This window comes from Panulirus ornatus, chromosome 66, assembly GCF_036320965.1.
Source record: "Panulirus ornatus isolate Po-2019 chromosome 66, ASM3632096v1, whole genome shotgun sequence".
In the NCBI taxonomy this organism is placed as follows: domain Eukaryota; kingdom Metazoa; phylum Arthropoda; class Malacostraca; order Decapoda; family Palinuridae; genus Panulirus; species Panulirus ornatus.
This window is the reverse complement of record NC_092289.1, coordinates 15904461-15922817: the sequence shown is the minus strand read 5'-3', so window position 1 is coordinate 15922817 and position 18357 is coordinate 15904461. Positions and strand designations below refer to the sequence as shown.

Here is an 18357-nt window from a genome sequence, read left to right as displayed (position 1 = left end):
ATGATCTCCACGGGTCTGGGAGAACGGGTACGTGCACACGGATGGCGGGAAAGAGAGATCACATGGTGAAGACGGTCATCCATTAAGGTTAATGGGAGCTTAGAGATCACATGGTAAAGACGGTCATCCACCAAGGTTAATGGGAGCTTAGAGATCACATGGTAAAGACGGTCATCCACCAAGGTTAATGGGAGCTTAGAGATCACATGGTAAAGACGGTCATCCACCAAGGTTAATGGGAGCTTAGAGATCACATGGTAAAGACACCAAGGTTGATGGGAGCTTAGAGATCACATGGTAAAGACGGTCATCCACCAAGGTTAATGGGAGCTTAGAGATCACATGGTAAAGACACCAAGGTTGATGGGAGCTTAGAGATCACATGGTAAAGACGGTCATCCACCAAGGTTAATGGGAGCTTAGAGATCACATGGTAAAGACGGTCATCCACCAAGGTTAATGGGAGCTTAGAGATCACATGGTAAAGACGGTCATCCACCAAGGTTAATGGGAGCTTAGAGATCACATGGTAAAGACGGTCATCCACCAAGGTTAATGGGAGCTTAGAGATCACATGGTAAAGACGGTCATCCACCAAGGTTAATGGGAGCTTAGAGATCACATGGTAAAGACGGTCATCCACCAAGGTTAATGGGAGCTTAGAGATCACATGGTAAAGACGGTCATCCACCAAGGTTAATGGGAGCTTAGAGATCACATGGTAAAGACGGTCATCCACCAAGGTTAATGGGAGCTTAGAGATCACATGGTAAAGACGGTCATCCACCAAGGTTAATGGGAGCTTAGAGATCACATGGTAAAGACGGTCATCCACCAAGGTTAATGGGAGCTTAGAGATCACATGGTAAAGACGGTCATCCACCAAGGTTAATGGGAGCTTAGAGATCACATGGTAAAGACGGTCATCCACCAAGGTTAATGGGAGCTTAGAGATCACATGGTAAAGACGGTCATCCACCAAGGTTAATGGGAGCTTAGAGATCACATGGTAAAGACGGTCATCCACCAAGGTTAATGGGAGCTTAGAGATCACATGGTAAAGACGGTCATCCACCAAGGTTAATGGGAGCTTAGAGATCACATGGTAAAGACGGTCATCCACCAAGGTTAATGGGAGCTTAGAGATCACATGGTAAAGACGGTCATCCACCAAGGTTAATGGGAGCTTAGAGATCACATGGTAAAGACGGTCATCCACCAAGGTTAATGGGAGCTTAGAGATCACATGGTAAAGACGGTCATCCACCAAGGTTAATGGGAGCTTAGAGATCACATGGTAAAGACGGTCATCCACCAAGGTTAATGGGAGCTTAGAGATCACATGGTAAAGACGGTCATCCACCAAGGTTAATGGGAGCTTAGAGATCACATGGTAAAGACGGTCATCCACCAAGGTTAATGGGAGCTTAGAGATCACATGGTAAAGACGGTCATCCACCAAGGTTAATGGGAGCTTAGAGATCACATGGTAAAGACGGTCATCCACCAAGGTTAATGGGAGCTTAGAGATCACATGGTAAAGACGGTCATCCACCAAGGTTAATGGGAGCTTAGAGATCACATGGTAAAGACGGTCATCCACCAAGGTTAATGGGAGCTTAGAGATCACATGGTAAAGACGGTCATCCACCAAGGTTAATGGGAGCTTAGAGATCACATGGTAAAGACGGTCATCCACCAAGGTTAATGGGAGCTTAGAGATCACATGGTAAAGACGGTCATCCACCAAGGTTAATGGGAGCTTAGAGATCACATGGTAAAGACGGTCATCCACCAAGGTTAATGGGAGCTTAGAGATCACATGGTAAAGACGGTCATCCACCAAGGTTAATGGGAGCTTAGAGATCACATGGTAAAGACGGTCATCCACCAAGGTTAATGGGAGCTTAGAGATCACATGGTAAAGACGGTCATCCACCAAGGTTAATGGGAGCTTAGAGATCACATGGTAAAGACGGTCATCCACCAAGGTTAATGGGAGCTTAGAGATCACATGGTAAAGACGGTCATCCACCAAGGTTAATGGGAGCTTAGAGATCACATGGTAAAGACGGTCATCCACCAAGGTTAATGGGAGCTTAGAGATCACATGGTAAAGACGGTCATCCACCAAGGTTAATGGGAGCTTAGAGATCACATGGTAAAGACGGTCATCCACCAAGGTTAATGGGAGCTTAGAGATCACATGGTAAAGACGGTCATCCACCAAGGTTAATGGGAGCTTAGAGATCACATGGTAAAGACGGTCATCCACCAAGGTTAATGGGAGCTTAGAGATCACATGGTAAAGACGGTCATCCACCAAGGTTAATGGGAGCTTAGAGATCACATGGTAAAGACGGTCATCCACCAAGGTTAATGGGAGCTTAGAAACCTTCATGTCACCCACATGTCTTTCTTCAACCTATAACCTCATTCACCCACAATGTCTTTCTTCAACCTATAACCTGATTCCCCCACAAGAGGTCTTTCTTCAACCTCAAACCTCATTCATCCACAATGTCTTTCTTCAACCTCTAACCTCATTCATCCACAATGTCTTTCTTCAACCTACAACCTCATTCACCCATAAGAGCTCTTTCTTCAACCTCGAACCTCATTCACCCACAACAGGTCTTTCTTCAACCTCTAACCCCATTCACCCTTACGCCGATGAATCCATTCTACATACTTCCAATCTTAACCTCAGATCTGTGTCGCAGCTCGGCTTGGGGGAAGCAGTCAACCGGTTAAATTCAAGTGCAACAACGCAATAGCTACCTGTATCTCTACACAAATCCCACCCATTTCCAACTTTCAAATTTCGAAATGACATACTGCATCGTCCACTCTGTCATAGAAATCCCACATAATGAATAGCCCCAAATCTACTCCCACCAAAAGCTGGAATGGCGTATGGGTGCTTTAGATATTTTTCCTATAGATATATGGGATCACGTTTACCCCACTGTGAAGCACTGCTCACACATCTAGGGTGTGTCTACACCTTTCTCTCTCTCTCTTGCGTACCATGAAATCAAAGGCCCCCATCACCTTATATAAACAATGCTAGCACTTCCCCTCAATCCGAACCTTTTTGACGTGACGTTGCTTCGCACTTTCTATTCCACGGGTATCACTTCGGCTGATGCCTCTGCCACTTTGTGTCTGACCCAGCCACTAAGTCCTGGACCTGCAAAACACGTCTGGCTTCTGCTTCCTCAATATCTTCGTGGGGGGGAAAACCAACCACACCAAGATTTTCTGTTATGAAACCTCTTTCCTTTCTTGCTCGGCGAGGCTGCGGAATTTCCGTGGAACATTTGTCTTTCCCCGTATCTACAACCCCACCACCTTTAAGAGTCGGGTCTAGGAACACCTGAGGAATTCAAATTTGTCCCGACTACATTTCTTTTTCTTTTCTAACATTCCTCATTTTACCTTTAAACCGAGATGGCCACGTCTTACACAGCACTTTTCTTCATACCATGTGGGCTACATTATATATATATATATATATATATATATATATATATATATATATATATATATATATATATATATATATATGGCTGCATAACGAAGATATTGTACTAATACAGAAGGAAACAGACAAGGCGTAAAACAAACACAGATGACAGTCAACTGCAGCAACCCACCGACCCCCCCCCCCCTAAAAAAAGAAAAAAATGAATAGAATAAAAAAATCAGGGATTCACAAGGGACAAACTAACACCAAAAGTGTCCCAACCAGTCCGACCACAGGAGCTCACACGTGAGGAAGTCTCCCAAGAACTGTACACGAAGTTTCTTGGGCACTAGTGTTTTAGGAGGTCTCCCTGCTACATGCCAGAGGAGGGAGCTGGGTGGAAGACAGGAGGAGACCGAGTCATCTCACACGAAAAGTAAGTGGGCTCAATGAGGGAGCCTGACCCACACATAAAGCCCATGAAAACCCGGAGGGCGTCTCACCCCTCTCTGCTCAAAAGGGGTGGCACGTCCACCTTTTACAAACCTTTGTTGACGTTGCTTAACATCATCTTCCTCAGTGATGAGAACCTAACCTCCAATACGTAGGAGAGTCACTGTCGAGCCAAGAATACGTCGTAAAAAGAAGAGAGAGAGAAAAAAAAACAAGGAATATCATCATCACGCACCGGCCAGGGGACTTCTCTGGAATTACCCACTTCAAGAGGATGAAATCACAGACTTAGTATATATTACGAATCCCTTGGATCCTTGAGTGAGAGCGAGTGTACATCTTGGATAAAAGGGGGAACTGGAGGCGACGTGTATTCCTGGATTGCCAATAAGGCCCCTGAGGCGACGTGTATTCCCGGATTGCCAATAAGGCGACGTGTATTCCTGGATAGCCAACAGGCCCCTGAGGCGACGTGTATTCCTGGAGTGCCAATAAGGCCCTTGAGGCGACGTGTATTCTTGGATTGCCAACAGGCCCCTGAGGAGACGTGTATTCCTGGACTGCCAAAAAGGCCCCTGAGGCGACGTGTATTCCCGGATTACCAAAAGGCCCCTGAGGCGACGTGTATTCCTGGATTGCCAATAAAGCTACACGTCCAAAATGATGTCACAGGAGGACGGCATTAATGCAATGACTGTTACCAAAATGAGACGCAAGACAAATCACAAGTGAACGGATTCCCCTCACAGTGAGCGAGGGTAACAAATAGTAAGTGTGAGGGACCCCTCACGGGCATTACTGCATCTGGTCCACGAAAACGACGTGCCCAAGGAAACATATCCAAAACCTGACTATATCTCTGCCGATGCCGTGAAAAATCACGAAATATGCGCGATGCAACGAACGTATGTCACAAAAATACTGTAAACACATCGAAGGAAAGGATGCAGCAGTGGTAGGACACACGGCAAATGAAATTCGACCCTTAGGAGACGCAGTCGTGGAGATGGCCAGCGGAGTTTTAAGAGATGCTACAAGAATCGCAGTGGGAAATATGAACAATGGGGTTGACATCAATCAGGCGCGAACTTGCCACAGGGGTAGGTGTGCGACAGGAGCAGGCTCGTTCGAGTAAGGTAAACCTATATACCAGCCAGTCTCAAACTTTCCTCCAAGCACCAGAGGAACCGCGTGTGATGATGAGGAAGACATACACAATGCACCATCGACCTACACCTCCACCTCCCTCCACACTAACTTGGAGTATGACACGATAGTCAGTCGCGGCTCTCCAGGCCGCCTGACAAGTTACATACAAAGGGTGGAAATGGTTCGAAGGAATTTATCAACAGGAATATGAAAAGGGAGGGGAAATTTTCGCTCTTTCCACTCTAGAGGAAAGAATAATAAAGGGATGCAAGATCACTACACTATACTATACACATATATATATATATATATATATATATATATATATATATATATATATATATATATATATATATATATATATATGCATATAATGAAAATGTAGGAAAATGAAACTCGATAAGTTCCCAAGTGCACTTTCGTGTAATGATCACATCGTCAGGGGAGATACAAGAATGAGATACAAGACGTAGAACACTCAGGTGATATACAAGGAAGAGACGTAGCTAAGACGCTATATATTCCCACAAGACCACAACACCAACAACATTACAGAACAGTTCTTTTAAAAGAAAAATCCAGACCAAGAGGACAATGTTGGTGGGCAGTCACAAAAAGTGCGCGAAGGGACGTTGGTATGAACAAGTGCGAGTACCACTGGAAAACTTCTTAAAAACAGCTTTACCAGTGAGACGCATCGAAGAGAGTTACTAAGTACCCCATGAGTGCAGTGCTGTGTACAAGGAGGCTTATGAGACAACAGCCACACAGAGGGTAGAGAAAGCCACACAGGCAGAGGGCAATCAAATAAACCTACCGTTACAGCCATTGTTGGCAGGCAGGGGGTCAAGCGGCGATGTCCTTCTGGGAAAGGCAAACGGAGCGAGGCACCTCCTCTCTACACCTACCATCCAGGACTGGGTCGCCCTCACACCTCTCACGTCGTCGGCCCGCCCACACCCCCCTTCCACACCAATTATTCCCGGGTTCTCCTGTGTTTACACAACAACCTCCGTGATATCATGATTGCCGACGAAACAGTCGATTTCAGCTGATGTTCCCTGGCACGCATCGGCGTCCGGGACGAACAGCACTCGCAACTGAACGACAGCCAAGCTACAGTGTAGCTCTGGGCCATTGCGAAACTGAGTCCCCTCAACCATAAAAGCAATCCAGTATGGCAATCACCATCACCGGTAACTACCATAACCATCACCAGTACCCCAGTATGGCAATCACCATCACCGGTAACTACCATAACCATCACCAGTACCCCAGTAGGGCAATCACCATCACCGGTAACTACCATAACGATCACCAGTACCCCAGTATGGCAATCACCATCACCGGTAACCACCATGTCACCACCATCACCATCCGTGCAGTAAGTGACACAAGGATCCCCAGTGTGTAATACTGTCAATATTTTACTTCAATACGTCGTCTCACGGTCAATACGTCGACTCACGGCGTATTAAGAGACCGGACACGGTAGAATGGTGTCAGTGGTGGGGTTGGAGGAAGAGGAGGAGGAGGAGGAGGAGGAGGAGGCAGCCTCAGCGCCCGAGTGGTGAGAGGGACCTCGTCTTGGTGCCACTGCGGCGAGAGAGAGAGAGAGAGAGAGTCCTGGTGCTTTAGTTGGTGAGTCGTTGATACCACTGTGAACGGAGGCTTGCCTTTGGGGGGGGGCACCACGATATGAAAGGCATCTTCATGCCACTGGAAAAGAAAGGGAGAGCACTGGAGTTACCAGAGAGAGAGAGAGAGAGAGAGAGAGAGAGAGAGAGAGAGAGAGAGAGAGAGAGAGAGAGAGAGAGAGAGAAGCTCACGAGTGTGAAGGAAACAGATGCTTGGAGGGAGCAAGGGTTATGGGGTAAGAGGGGGAGCTGCATGGGATGGATGGAGGGGGAGTGAGGTGATCTATTGAGGGTCATGAGGGGGCAGGTGTGGCTATGCTGGCGGGCCGGCGGCGGGGAGGTAACAAGTGTCGTTCACGACGCGGACACCTGCTCCACTGCCTCGTATTTTCGGATACTGACACGGCAAAAATTTTCCCCACCCACCACCACCACTTTGCAAAACACACGAATTCCTCCTGACATAATTACGTAAGCTTTCAGTGTCACTGCCAGGGGCAAATAAATAAATAAATAAACAAATATTTGGCGATTCAATCTTCTGAATATTTATTTCATGCGTTGAAATAGCGGTATAAAAAACACACACACACACACATACACAGTCACTACCCGTGGCAGGCTTATGTACTTCAAGGTCCGCTGGAGAGCGTGGGAGAGGCCCCCCTAACACTGGGCCTGTGCTGGGTGACGCCGCCATTCTGACCAACACAGCCCGGGTCGTGTGTGTGTGTGCTCGACTCCGACTCGTGGATGCAGCCTATAAAAACCTGTACATCGCCGCTGCATGCCTGTCGTTGTCGACCCCGGGTCTAACCCACAGGTGAAGAAGGGGGTCTTACAGTCGACCCTACTGTACGGCACAGAGCACTCGCTTACCTATATCGCAGTGACCCTAAAACATAATAATGGCGTCCAAGCTACGTCTCTTCGTTGTATATCAACTGACTGATATATTTCTTGTATCTCCCCTGATGATGTGATTATTACACAAAAGCGCACTTGGGAACTATGAGTTCACGGGGAAAATGAAACACGAAAAGTTCCCAAGTGCACTTCGTGTAATAATCACATCATCAGGGGAGACACAAGAGAGAAATGTAATAGTCAGTTGATATACATCGAAGAGACGAAGCTAGGACGCCATTTGGTAAACATGTGATTGTCCATGTGATTGGGAACTTTTCGTGTTTCATTTTCCCCGTGGACTCAGGAATATCTTGATCACGCGCAAAATTGTGATCCTTTCCAATATATATATATATATATATATATATATATATATATATATATATATATATATATATATATATATTGTTGTAAAGCCCACCAGTACTTCAAAATGAGTGTTTGGTGTTTACAGCAAGACAGGTCATGTGTTGTATGTGTGTTCTACTGCCATCTCGGGCGAGGGAGGTGAGGTATGAGGTGCGGGAGTGTGACCCGATAAACAAATGGGTTCCCTACAAATGGTTACAAGGCGGGGTTCGTACCTCGGACTGCTGGTCTCCGGCGAAGGTGTTGAGGATGGAAGCCACAGGAACGTCCTGCCCGGCAGGAACATCTGATGGGGAAGAAGAAGAGGAGGCAGGTCGTGTCAGCACCAACCCGTTATGATACAAACCAAACCAGGAGAAAGTCAGGTTTCCAACAGAGATACAAAACCTGATGACATCCTCCTTAGTTCACACACACACACACACAAAATGTATAAACTGGATAGATTTTAAGATGAGCAAGATCTATAAACAGCTTAATATCTCTTTAACAGTTTAGCAGGGTAATGGTATGTAAGTGCCCAGTTGTGTCGTCAGATACCACACACTAAAAACAGCCTTAAGCTACCGAATGTCACATTCTTCGTACTGATTTCTCCTTTCACAGGAGAAATATGTAAAGAGGAATCCACCCTTTCCCTGCTACTGGAAGTAGAGTAGCATTGAAGCTATAGGCCACATGGAAAAGGGCCCTGGGAAAATCATAATATATATATATATATACATATGGTAAAATCGCACTTCAGTAGTTCATATAATATCAACACGTAATTTTTCTATACGTGTGGCACATGTTTCGAGGAGGCAAGTCATGCTACATGTATAAAAAGAATCACGTTAAATAAAATTGTATGAAATGAAGGCTGGCTAAGTACCTATATAGGATCAATGTATAAAGGCAAGGTGGGAGACAAACGCGAATACCTGATTTCCAGAGACATAACATTTCTGTTGAGCATAACTTGTAAAATGCATGGAAGAGTGGAGACTGAGAGAGAGGTGGCATGCACACAGGATCTGACCCGAGGAACAACAAAGCGATTCCAAGAGAGGTGGGGGGGAATGTGTGGGATACACGCTCTCTGGCCAACACTATACTCCTGCGACAGCCAAGAACTGAGTCCTGATACGTCGTAAGGAAGATGAATGAAGGACTGAGACGCGGAACCACCCGTACTCCCGCCCAGAGACATGAACGTTTCCAAAAAAAAGACAAAAAATGTGCAAGGAAGATGAATCAAGGGCACCATTCGAGCACGGAGTTCCTCAGGATCGATAGATAGGCTATTAAACCATGAGGTGCTCCTTGCCAGCAACATCAGCTGGTGCGTACGGCAGAGGCAATACTATGAGGCTCACCTGTGGCTCGGGAAGCGAAAATACAGACGCGCAAACTGTAAGAATAAACAAACAAACAACATTAACCCAGATGTTACAAGTCAGGCTGGGAGAAAAATTGTCATTATCCCCGACCGTGGCGACCACAGGCGAAGCCGGAGGGAAGTATTTCGAGGTTGCTCACGAAGCGCATACCAACCAACCACTGACTGCTTCAGCATGATTCTCTATCCACCTTACATTTCTAAACGAAAACTGTGAACCAAAACTTTGAATACATCATAAATTACCAGAGTCCTTGGGGGGAAAACATGAACCAGCATATCCAGAGACCCATTTTACCATGAATGACGTTTTGCTGATGCAATCACACGAGCAACGTTCGCTGGCACGAAGGTGTGACCTATCGCTAACCTCAATGGTTTTTTTTTTTTATATAAAGTACTTACGATCTCTTTCTAACGAGAAAAAATTATAGATACAATAGAGTTTCACAACTAACATATTGCCATTCGCTAATCTACAACTTCCGCAAAATTGTAGGTAGACAGCTAACGGTTCTGGAATACGTAAAAAAAATATATTTAGAATTAATTGGGTTTTGAGCAGATAGTTACTTTGGAACCTCTAAAATGCTTTGAGTTATGGATGGACGTTTCAGTGATGAAGAATATTCGAGCGGAGTATATTTCTAAAGAGCTTTGACATCCACGATGTTGTGGAAACAATTGAACTTCCTTTTACTAGGCTCCAAGTTATGAGCGATAAAAACATGACACCTGAAAACACGGTAATAAGACTCAAGGTCTCTCGAGAGAAGTGCTCAAGACCCCCCCCCAAGCATTAGACCGCAAAGCTTCACGCTGCCGCAAAGGACACACACGCACCCACACACATCACACACACACACATCACCATGCTATATTTTCCTTTGTTGCTCTAATATGTAACACATATCTTTCCACGATCAACCCAGCCTCACAACCACACATAGTACACTCAGGCATTCATTTCAACATGTGTCCACCCTTACCCTCCTTTCTTTAGACCGCGAAACAAAGGGAAGTGGGTTGATATAAGTTGGAAATAAAATACTTACTAGACAATATGTGGACTGTGGCGAATTGTTCGTGTGAGGAATGATAATGTACGAGACAGGTGGGGGTGGTACGCGCGGTCTGACGGAGTAAACTGACAAGGCTGTTACGAAACGGTTCGAACATACGGAGTACAATGACAAAACACTGTAATAGGGAGAACAACGTGACAAGTAGAGGAAGCAAAGGGGCAAGGGAAGACCATTGAAGAGTTGAAGGGATGGAGTGAAAGAGGACTTTGAGGTGTGAAAGGTATGCATGCATGAATGAATGGGATCGACGTGGTATACGTGGGGCAAAGTGTCGACGAGATGAACCAGGGTATAAGAGAAGCTCTGGTTCAGCCCACTGACAACTCTTCGTCCTATGGTCTGTGGGTGCTAGGCTAAGGAAGGCTCTTGGTTACAGTGACAGCCAAAGAGAGGGTGCACCCAAACGATGCGCCTCTCCATTTGCTTGTGATCCTACTTAGCTGTAGCGGGAAAAGGAATCTAGCATAAAAATAAACTTATGGTCGCTTCCTTATTAGAACATGCAGGTTTTATTACATATAAGCTTAATCTAGGTCCAAGAACTACGTGCCAGTTAAGTAACATTATAACAACAGTATTTCAACTGAGAGTTTTGTCATGAGTGTCTCCAGCATAAGGCAAATCTGACGAAATATCAATCAATTATATCCAGTTTTTCAAGCACTGCATCAGTCATAACGACTTTCACGTTATAGTTATATAATTTCAAATCACACTGATGTTCCATTATGTCAACATGATTTCAAAATGACCACAGCCAACTTCCAACGAGTTAAAGAATGAGAAAACATAAAAGATTCGAACCGAAGACTTCTAAAAATATTTGACGACTGTCGGGCCGAAGGTACAACACACAACACGACACAATTTTTAGCACCAACCTTTTGTGGTATTCATGAATCACATCAACCTAGTGTTCTCATGTCTCAATAACATCTTAAACGTCATACTTTCACAAGATTCTTTGGAATACACTTGGCTGGCCGACGGCAACCGATTCGTATCGGAAAGGTTATCGTACCGGCACGGCACGGTACGGCAACAAGCATGAATGAGCTACGTGATTTGTCGGTAGCCACCATCACACCGTCTTCCGAGAATTAACGTAGAAGCATTGTCAATGGGAGAAGAATGGGTCCTCTATTCCAAGTGCAGTGTGTGTGTGTGTGTGTGTGTGTGTGTGTGTGTTCGATTCTTACTGAGAATACTGCTAATTTTTTTTCTTTCAAACCTCCATGAGTTGCAAGTTTTCGTACAGGACACCGTTAGGTTACGCAAGCACCGTAAATGCAGTCTTATCTGAACAAATGCTTGTGGTCAGCTGTGGTTCAATATCACACACGGTTGTCAGCCTATGGACCAAAATGCCGCCTAATCTCATGACGTTCTTCGTGCCGGTCTGGCCTAAGCAACAAAGCCTAGCACCGCGAGTCCACGGACGAGCGGTAAAATTAAGTAAACGTGCCTCCTCAGCAATACGTGTCAGCTCCTCCCTCAATATCCACAGGCTTCAGCACACCTGTAGTCCTAACCGTCAGCACAGTTGGTGAGAGGTGTTGGGTACTCCGTCACATATATCCTTGGCTCCCTCTTAACATTATAAATACTGCCGGAGAACCGACGGATGTACACCTACCTGCAAGATATCAAACTCGACAATAAGACGTTTAAGGTTGGGTTAAGTTTCCACCGTCCACGACAGACACGGCCAACAATAATACTGTTCAACAATGACGTTTAAAGCCACCAAAGTCATACGAACGGGATGACGTTAGTTTCCAAAAACCGAAGGGGAGTGTGAGTTCTAAACTTACATCCTAAGGAAACAAACAAACAAAAAGTAGTCTCTCCAGCTGGATGCAACCACTGAGATAATTTATGGCAAAATACAATGATTAGGTTAGCTTAGGATAGGCCATGAGGTAAGGCTTATTTCTTGGCAGAATGTAGAGCCCGAGTGTGTTCGTGTTGACATTGATTCTGGCTTAATCTATTGCCGGATATATAATACGATGGGGATTTCCTAGCGAGCGGTGGACGTTATGTTGTGTGCACTTGTTACTGTCTGCGGTAGCAGTGTAATGTCTTTTGTATAGGAATGCTCTCTCTGCTTCCCTTCATGGGACATATGTGTGTGTGTGGAGGAGCGTGGATGTGTTGGAAATGAGATGTTTGAGGACAATATGTGGTGTGAGGTGGTTTCATCAAGTAATGAAAGGGTAAGAGATATGTGTGGTAATAAAAAGAGTGTGGTTGAGAAAGCAGAAGAGGGTGTACTGAAATGGTTTGGTCACATGGAGAGAATGAGAGAAAAGATTGACAAAGATGATATATGTGTCAGAGGTGGAGGGAACAAGGAGAAGTGGGAGGGAACAAGGAGAAGTGGGAGACCAAATTGGAGGTGGAAGGATGGAGTGAAAAAGATTTTCAGCGATCGGGGCCTGAACACACAGGAGGGTGAAAGGCGTGCAAGGAATAGAGTGAATTGGAACGATGTGGTATACCGGGGTCGACGTGGTCAATGGATTGAACCAGGGCATGTGAAGCGTCTGAGGTAAACCATGGAAAGTTTTGTGGGGCCTGGATGTGGAAAGGGAGCTGTGGTCTCAGTGCATTACACATGACAGCTAGAGACTGAGTGTGAACGAATGTGGCCTTTGTTGTTTTTTCCTGGCGCTATCTTGTGCGCACGCGAGGGGGAGGGGGGGGGGGGGGTCATTTCATGTGTGGCGGGGTGGCGGCAAGAATGGATGAAGGCAGCATGTATGAATAAGTGTGTATATATATATATATATATATATATACATATATATGTCTAAGTATGTATTCGTTGAATTGTATAAGTATGTATATGTGCATGCATGGGCATTTATGTACATACATGTGTATGTGGGTGGGTTGGGCCATTCTTTCGTCTGTTTCCTTGCGCTACCTCGCTAACACGGGAGACAGCGTCAAAGTATAATTAATAATTATATATATATATATATATATATATATATATATATATATATATATATATATATATATCACATGTCATGTGCAACTCAGAAGTATTGTTGAGGTTTCTGGCAACGCTCTCGAACTAACCCGTTAAAGCGAACTTTTCATGCAGTGTTCAATTGCTTGAAGTCCGTCCTGTCCATGCGGGCTCCGTTCGTGTACCCTTACACGTTTAGTTCAGTAAAATTTTCACTCCTTATCTAATGCATCTCATCAGTTAAACTCGATGAGATAAAAAAAAAAAAAGACCTGGCTGCCGTAAACAGAGAAAAACAGTTAAACTCGACGAGATAAAAAGGCCTGGCTGTCGTAAACAGAGAAAAACAGTTAAACTCGACGAGATATAAAGGCCTGGCTGTCGTAAACAGAGAAAAACAGTTAAACTCGACGAGATAAAAAGGCCTGGCTGTCGTAAACAGAGACAAACAATTAAACGATGAGATAAAAAGGCCTGGCTGTCGTAAACAGAAAAACAGTTAAACTCGATGAGATAAAAAGGCCTGGCTGTCGTAAACAGAAAAACAGTTAAACTCGATGAGATAAAAAGGCCTGGCTGTCGTAAACAGAGAAAAACAGTTAAACTCGACGAGATAAATAGGCCTGGCTGTCGTAAACAGAGACAAACAGTTAAACTCGATGAGATAAAAAGGCCTGGCTGTCGTAAACAGAGAAAAAGTTAAACTCAACGAGATAAAAAGGCCTGGCTGTCGTAAAAAGATAATGAAACATGAGTTACTAAGAATCGTGCCGCAAAAGGACTCACCGTTTCCCGAGATAGCCTGGGCTCCCATCCCGCCATGGCTTCCTGTGTCACCCTGGTGCGTGTGGCTCATGGTGGCGATCAAGAAACCTCCCGTCAGGCCACGGCTGCAGCTCCGCCAGGGACGTCAATGCTGGAACAAAGGAAATAAAAGGTTAGAGAGAGAGAGAGAGAGAGAGAGAGAGAGAGAGAGAGAGAGAGAGAGAGAGAGAGAGAGAGAGAGAAAGACAAATGATTAACTTGATCATAAGACATTCCCCGAGTCAACTTGCCTTTACTTGAAGGGTCGAACTGTTAAAAGTGGGCAAAATTACCTTGATACAGACAAGACAATATATACTGTATTACAGTATATAAGCTAGGAATAGAGGCACGACAACTATATTCGCAAGGGGGAATATCTCCGACCTAAAGCCGTCAGACAGACAACACGTCTGCATGCCATCTGGTGATACATGTGGGAACCAAAAACTACCACCTGGTGCCCAGCGAAATAACAGGTCTGCAAAGTAAATGACAAGAGCACATGTGCATGAGCAATGGCTGCGCATAAAAAGGGCACGCCAGGCCCTATGAGAGGGAGGGGGGGAGGTGCAGGAGGGTACTCGTACCCGGGCCCAGGGGTCCAAAAAGGGGGGGCCCAGGAATCTCCTGGGATCTCAGAAAATGCAGAAAATCAACAGAGCGCTCCACTCCACCTCTCTCCCCCATCTCCCACACCCTTTTTAGTCTTACAACTCATGGCATAAAACCGCAGTGTATAAAAACTGGATGACTAATGGAGAAGGGAAGGGAGACCGATTAAAAAAAAAACTTTGTACTCCATGATAAATTTTCTCTCAGGGGCCCTGGGGTACGCAAGAAGCCATATTTGCGCTTTTGTGTCGAATTTTCTTGGTGTGGGATCTTTCTGTTCAATAAGCTACATTGTCGACTTGAGCGACAACGACGCTGTGAAGGGCTCAGCTGGGGCTTTCTTTCGTCGAATGGCTGCAGATGACTTTGAACCCAACACTCTGCCGAAGTTTCTAGATGGCGACGGGTATGCGCGCTCTCTAGCGATCCCGCCGAACTCGGTGCAATCTCAAAATCGATCCTATCGCTCACCACAATTAAGATTTATATGAACCTCGATATTAGCATAACGTTTTCTATAGGATTAGTACACAAATCCAGTAATTAGGAGGAAATCAAGAAGTACATAGTGGTCAACACAACACAGCTTGACCATCGATGCTAAATAATCGGTTAATATCACCACTGCCTAATAATAAAAGTCTTAAAACATCAGTGTACAGAAAGACTACTCCTGTATGGACCTGAAGATGGATTAACATAAAAAAAAAAAATACTTATTTCAAAGCAAAGTCTATAGACATCTTAAACGCCTCACTCAGCTCTGAGAGTAGAGACATGGGTCTTTTTTTATAATGCAAGAGGTCTCATAACCTTGGATCAAGGTTACGACGCCCTGAGTCCCTGATCATTACCCCCTCGGGCACAAATACAACCCTTGAGGACTAAGGTACAACCCTTGTGTTATGATAGCCTAACATATGCCCTGATCATGTGTCGTCGGGTCTACTAAGGTTACGCCACCATACCCGAATAAAGTCGTTACGTCTTGCTGAAGACGTATTAAGTGTATGTAGTACGGAACATCACGAACAAGACTGCAAGACGTGCCCTGCACCTGGCACGGAGCGCACATAATCCTCCAGAAAACATATGAACACCTTTGCACCTATAAGTTATGTAAATGGGTTATCTCTCCTGAACCTGTGAGAACTTACGATATCAAATTCCCTAACATTCATTCCAATCTGTTGCTAACCTTGAAAAAAAAATGGAAGTCCACCGACTCTCAAGTATAGCCAACTTGGTGGCCCTGTAAACCTTGCTTCCATTTCCATCGAACATACAGTGTTCGCAAAAAATACCTAGTCCGCCCCCATATATTTTCCAAGGCGATGTTACACACATTTAAGTCCTTTGGTCGTCTCCCCTTTGGCCTCGATTGTCATCTGCAGACGTCTGGGCAAGGAACTGGCAAGGTTCTAGGAGTACTCTAGATCCATGTTATGGGTCCAGAGGGTCTTGATCTCCTGGATGATGCAAGGCACTGATGAGGTGTTGAAGGAAGCGATCCAGACTTTCATTTGATTCAAGCACTTCTCGATTGGGTTACGGTCTGGGGCGTTCCCAGGCCACTACAGCAGTCGAATATTTTTCTCTTACAAACAATTCTTCACCTTTCTACCCTTAATGCAGGAAGCGCTATCCTGCAAAAAGAGATCACATTCGTGAACGTCATAAAAAAAAAAGGGCACTAAATGGTAGTCCGGCACCTTAATGTACTACTCTCCATTCCCAACGAGGCGGGTTGCTGGTGTTCACACCGTAGAAAACGCTTGTCACAGGGAACATTTGTGCGATCATCTCACACGGAGAGCGTCGTAGGCTTTCACCAACACTAAACCTAAATCGCGTATTGCCTTAAGGAGTATTTGGGGGGTGGACGATTCTATTATTATCATTATTGCGGCCGACACTATGCAACGCAAGTTTTATACAAACATTGCTATATCATACGGCACTCTCACTGTTGTATACCGTTTCACTTTAGTGCGACGTTTCACTTTCAATACTTTGGTTTAAGACACTGACGTGGTACCTACGTCGTTTGGCTGCGCACTGTCGCGCTCTCGCTAATGTTCAGAACTCCGCTTTCACTGTTCGCGTCACTCACAGTAATGAATGGGGCGGAACTCTGCTCTGATGTATGGTATTTCGGTTGATGGTGTACTGAATTGCGATCCCGCCAATGTACAAATGTTACATTGTCACAAATGTCAACTGTTTCACTGACTGGTGTGCACTTTCGCTGTTGCCAGCGTAAAAAACTGTGTAGCGTTTTCACTCTGGTGTACAGCTCACTCGTCTACAGTGTCACGTTCACTGGCATAGTTTCAACTTCACTATTGTAAGTTTCACTCACTGGTGTACTGTTTCCTGTACACAGGTTTATTACACTGTTTCATCGGGCAGACTAGTGTTGTACACTGTTCCGCACACGCTGCTGTCTTTTGTTTCCGAAAACCGAAACAGTAGAGTGACTTGTTCTTACTGGGAAAAGACGATTGCTTAACCCACCTTGCTGAGAACAATGAGAGTTTATCAAGCCTTATCGAAACACCTCAATTTTCTTTCCATCACATTTTAAAGTTCGATACAGGTATTTCTGGCTTCACAATAACTCAACACACATTCGTCTTTTTTACTACATTTCTTTGTTATCAAATCCATCATGTACCGTCGTTTATTTGGTGATAAACCTTATGGTAATTGGAGTTTACCAACCAAACTTTTTAACATCGATAAACGAAGGATTTCACACGAAAAATAGAGAGTAACGAATTGATCATCAAAATTGAAGGTAAAGTTCCACGCAACGTATGATTTACGACCATATAAAAAAAAAGGTTTATGCCTCAATTTACGCTGACACCGATATCACTGACTTGTTTTTCAGAATAGGTACTGCACTGCTAGCGAATCTGCTTCCAGTGAAACTGACAGACTAAATGTCCCATAAAAAACTGGTCTTAGTGCAGTGCATCGGAACGCTCAAAACAAAATTATTAATAATGTTTCAAACGGGTCCAACAGAAAATTTGACTGCCGCATAACATTTAACCACACTTGTACGAGATAATTCACATGACTGCAAGTGTTACCAGTAATAATGTGATTAAAGCCTTCTCCTCCTCCCCCGCGCCTCATGCACGTGCTAGCTCCGTATTGCACACCCCGCGGCCTGGCAAAGCTGTTTTCCAACACCTGTGGTCCACCATACAACCCACTGTGCCAATTGTTACCATGCCTTCACGCAACATGGCTCCCAGTCATAACCTTCTTCGAAAACAGTCCGTATTCATACACATGGACAAGCAATACGACAAAACAAAATAGAAAAAAGTGTCGTAAAGAGAAAGGTTTTTATAAATAAAAAGATTGAATGTGTTATACGGCTGGCAACACCGCTGAGACAGAGCACCCACGGCAATCAGGCCCGAGCCCAGATGGCCATAGACAAAAATGATGAATATCATTTTTTTGACCCTTGACTTAAACGACAGGGG

The 18357-nt window shown here is 44.8% G+C and overlaps 1 protein-coding gene across 3 annotated transcripts in view; it reads right to left on the bottom strand.

Annotated features, from left to right (window-relative positions):
- The window catches only part of LOC139746952 (uncharacterized), a 31817-nt gene extending 13841 nt beyond the window's left edge, over positions 1–17976 (bottom strand). The window contains exons 1-3 of one of the 3 annotated variants that reach the window (XM_071658648.1): positions 17953–17976; positions 14219–14348; positions 8202–8272 (exon numbers count right to left, since the gene is read on the bottom strand). In XM_071658648.1, coding sequence (XP_071514749.1) covers positions 8202–8272; positions 14219–14288 — 141 coding nt within the window. In that variant the 5' untranslated portion in view covers positions 14289–14348; positions 17953–17976. Of the gene's footprint in view, positions 1–5888; positions 6038–8201; positions 8273–14218; positions 14349–17952 lie in introns of those variants that run through there. The other 2 variants (XM_071658649.1, XM_071658650.1) reach the window with 2 other exon arrangements.
- Between the last annotated feature and the right edge of the window lie 381 nt (positions 17977–18357).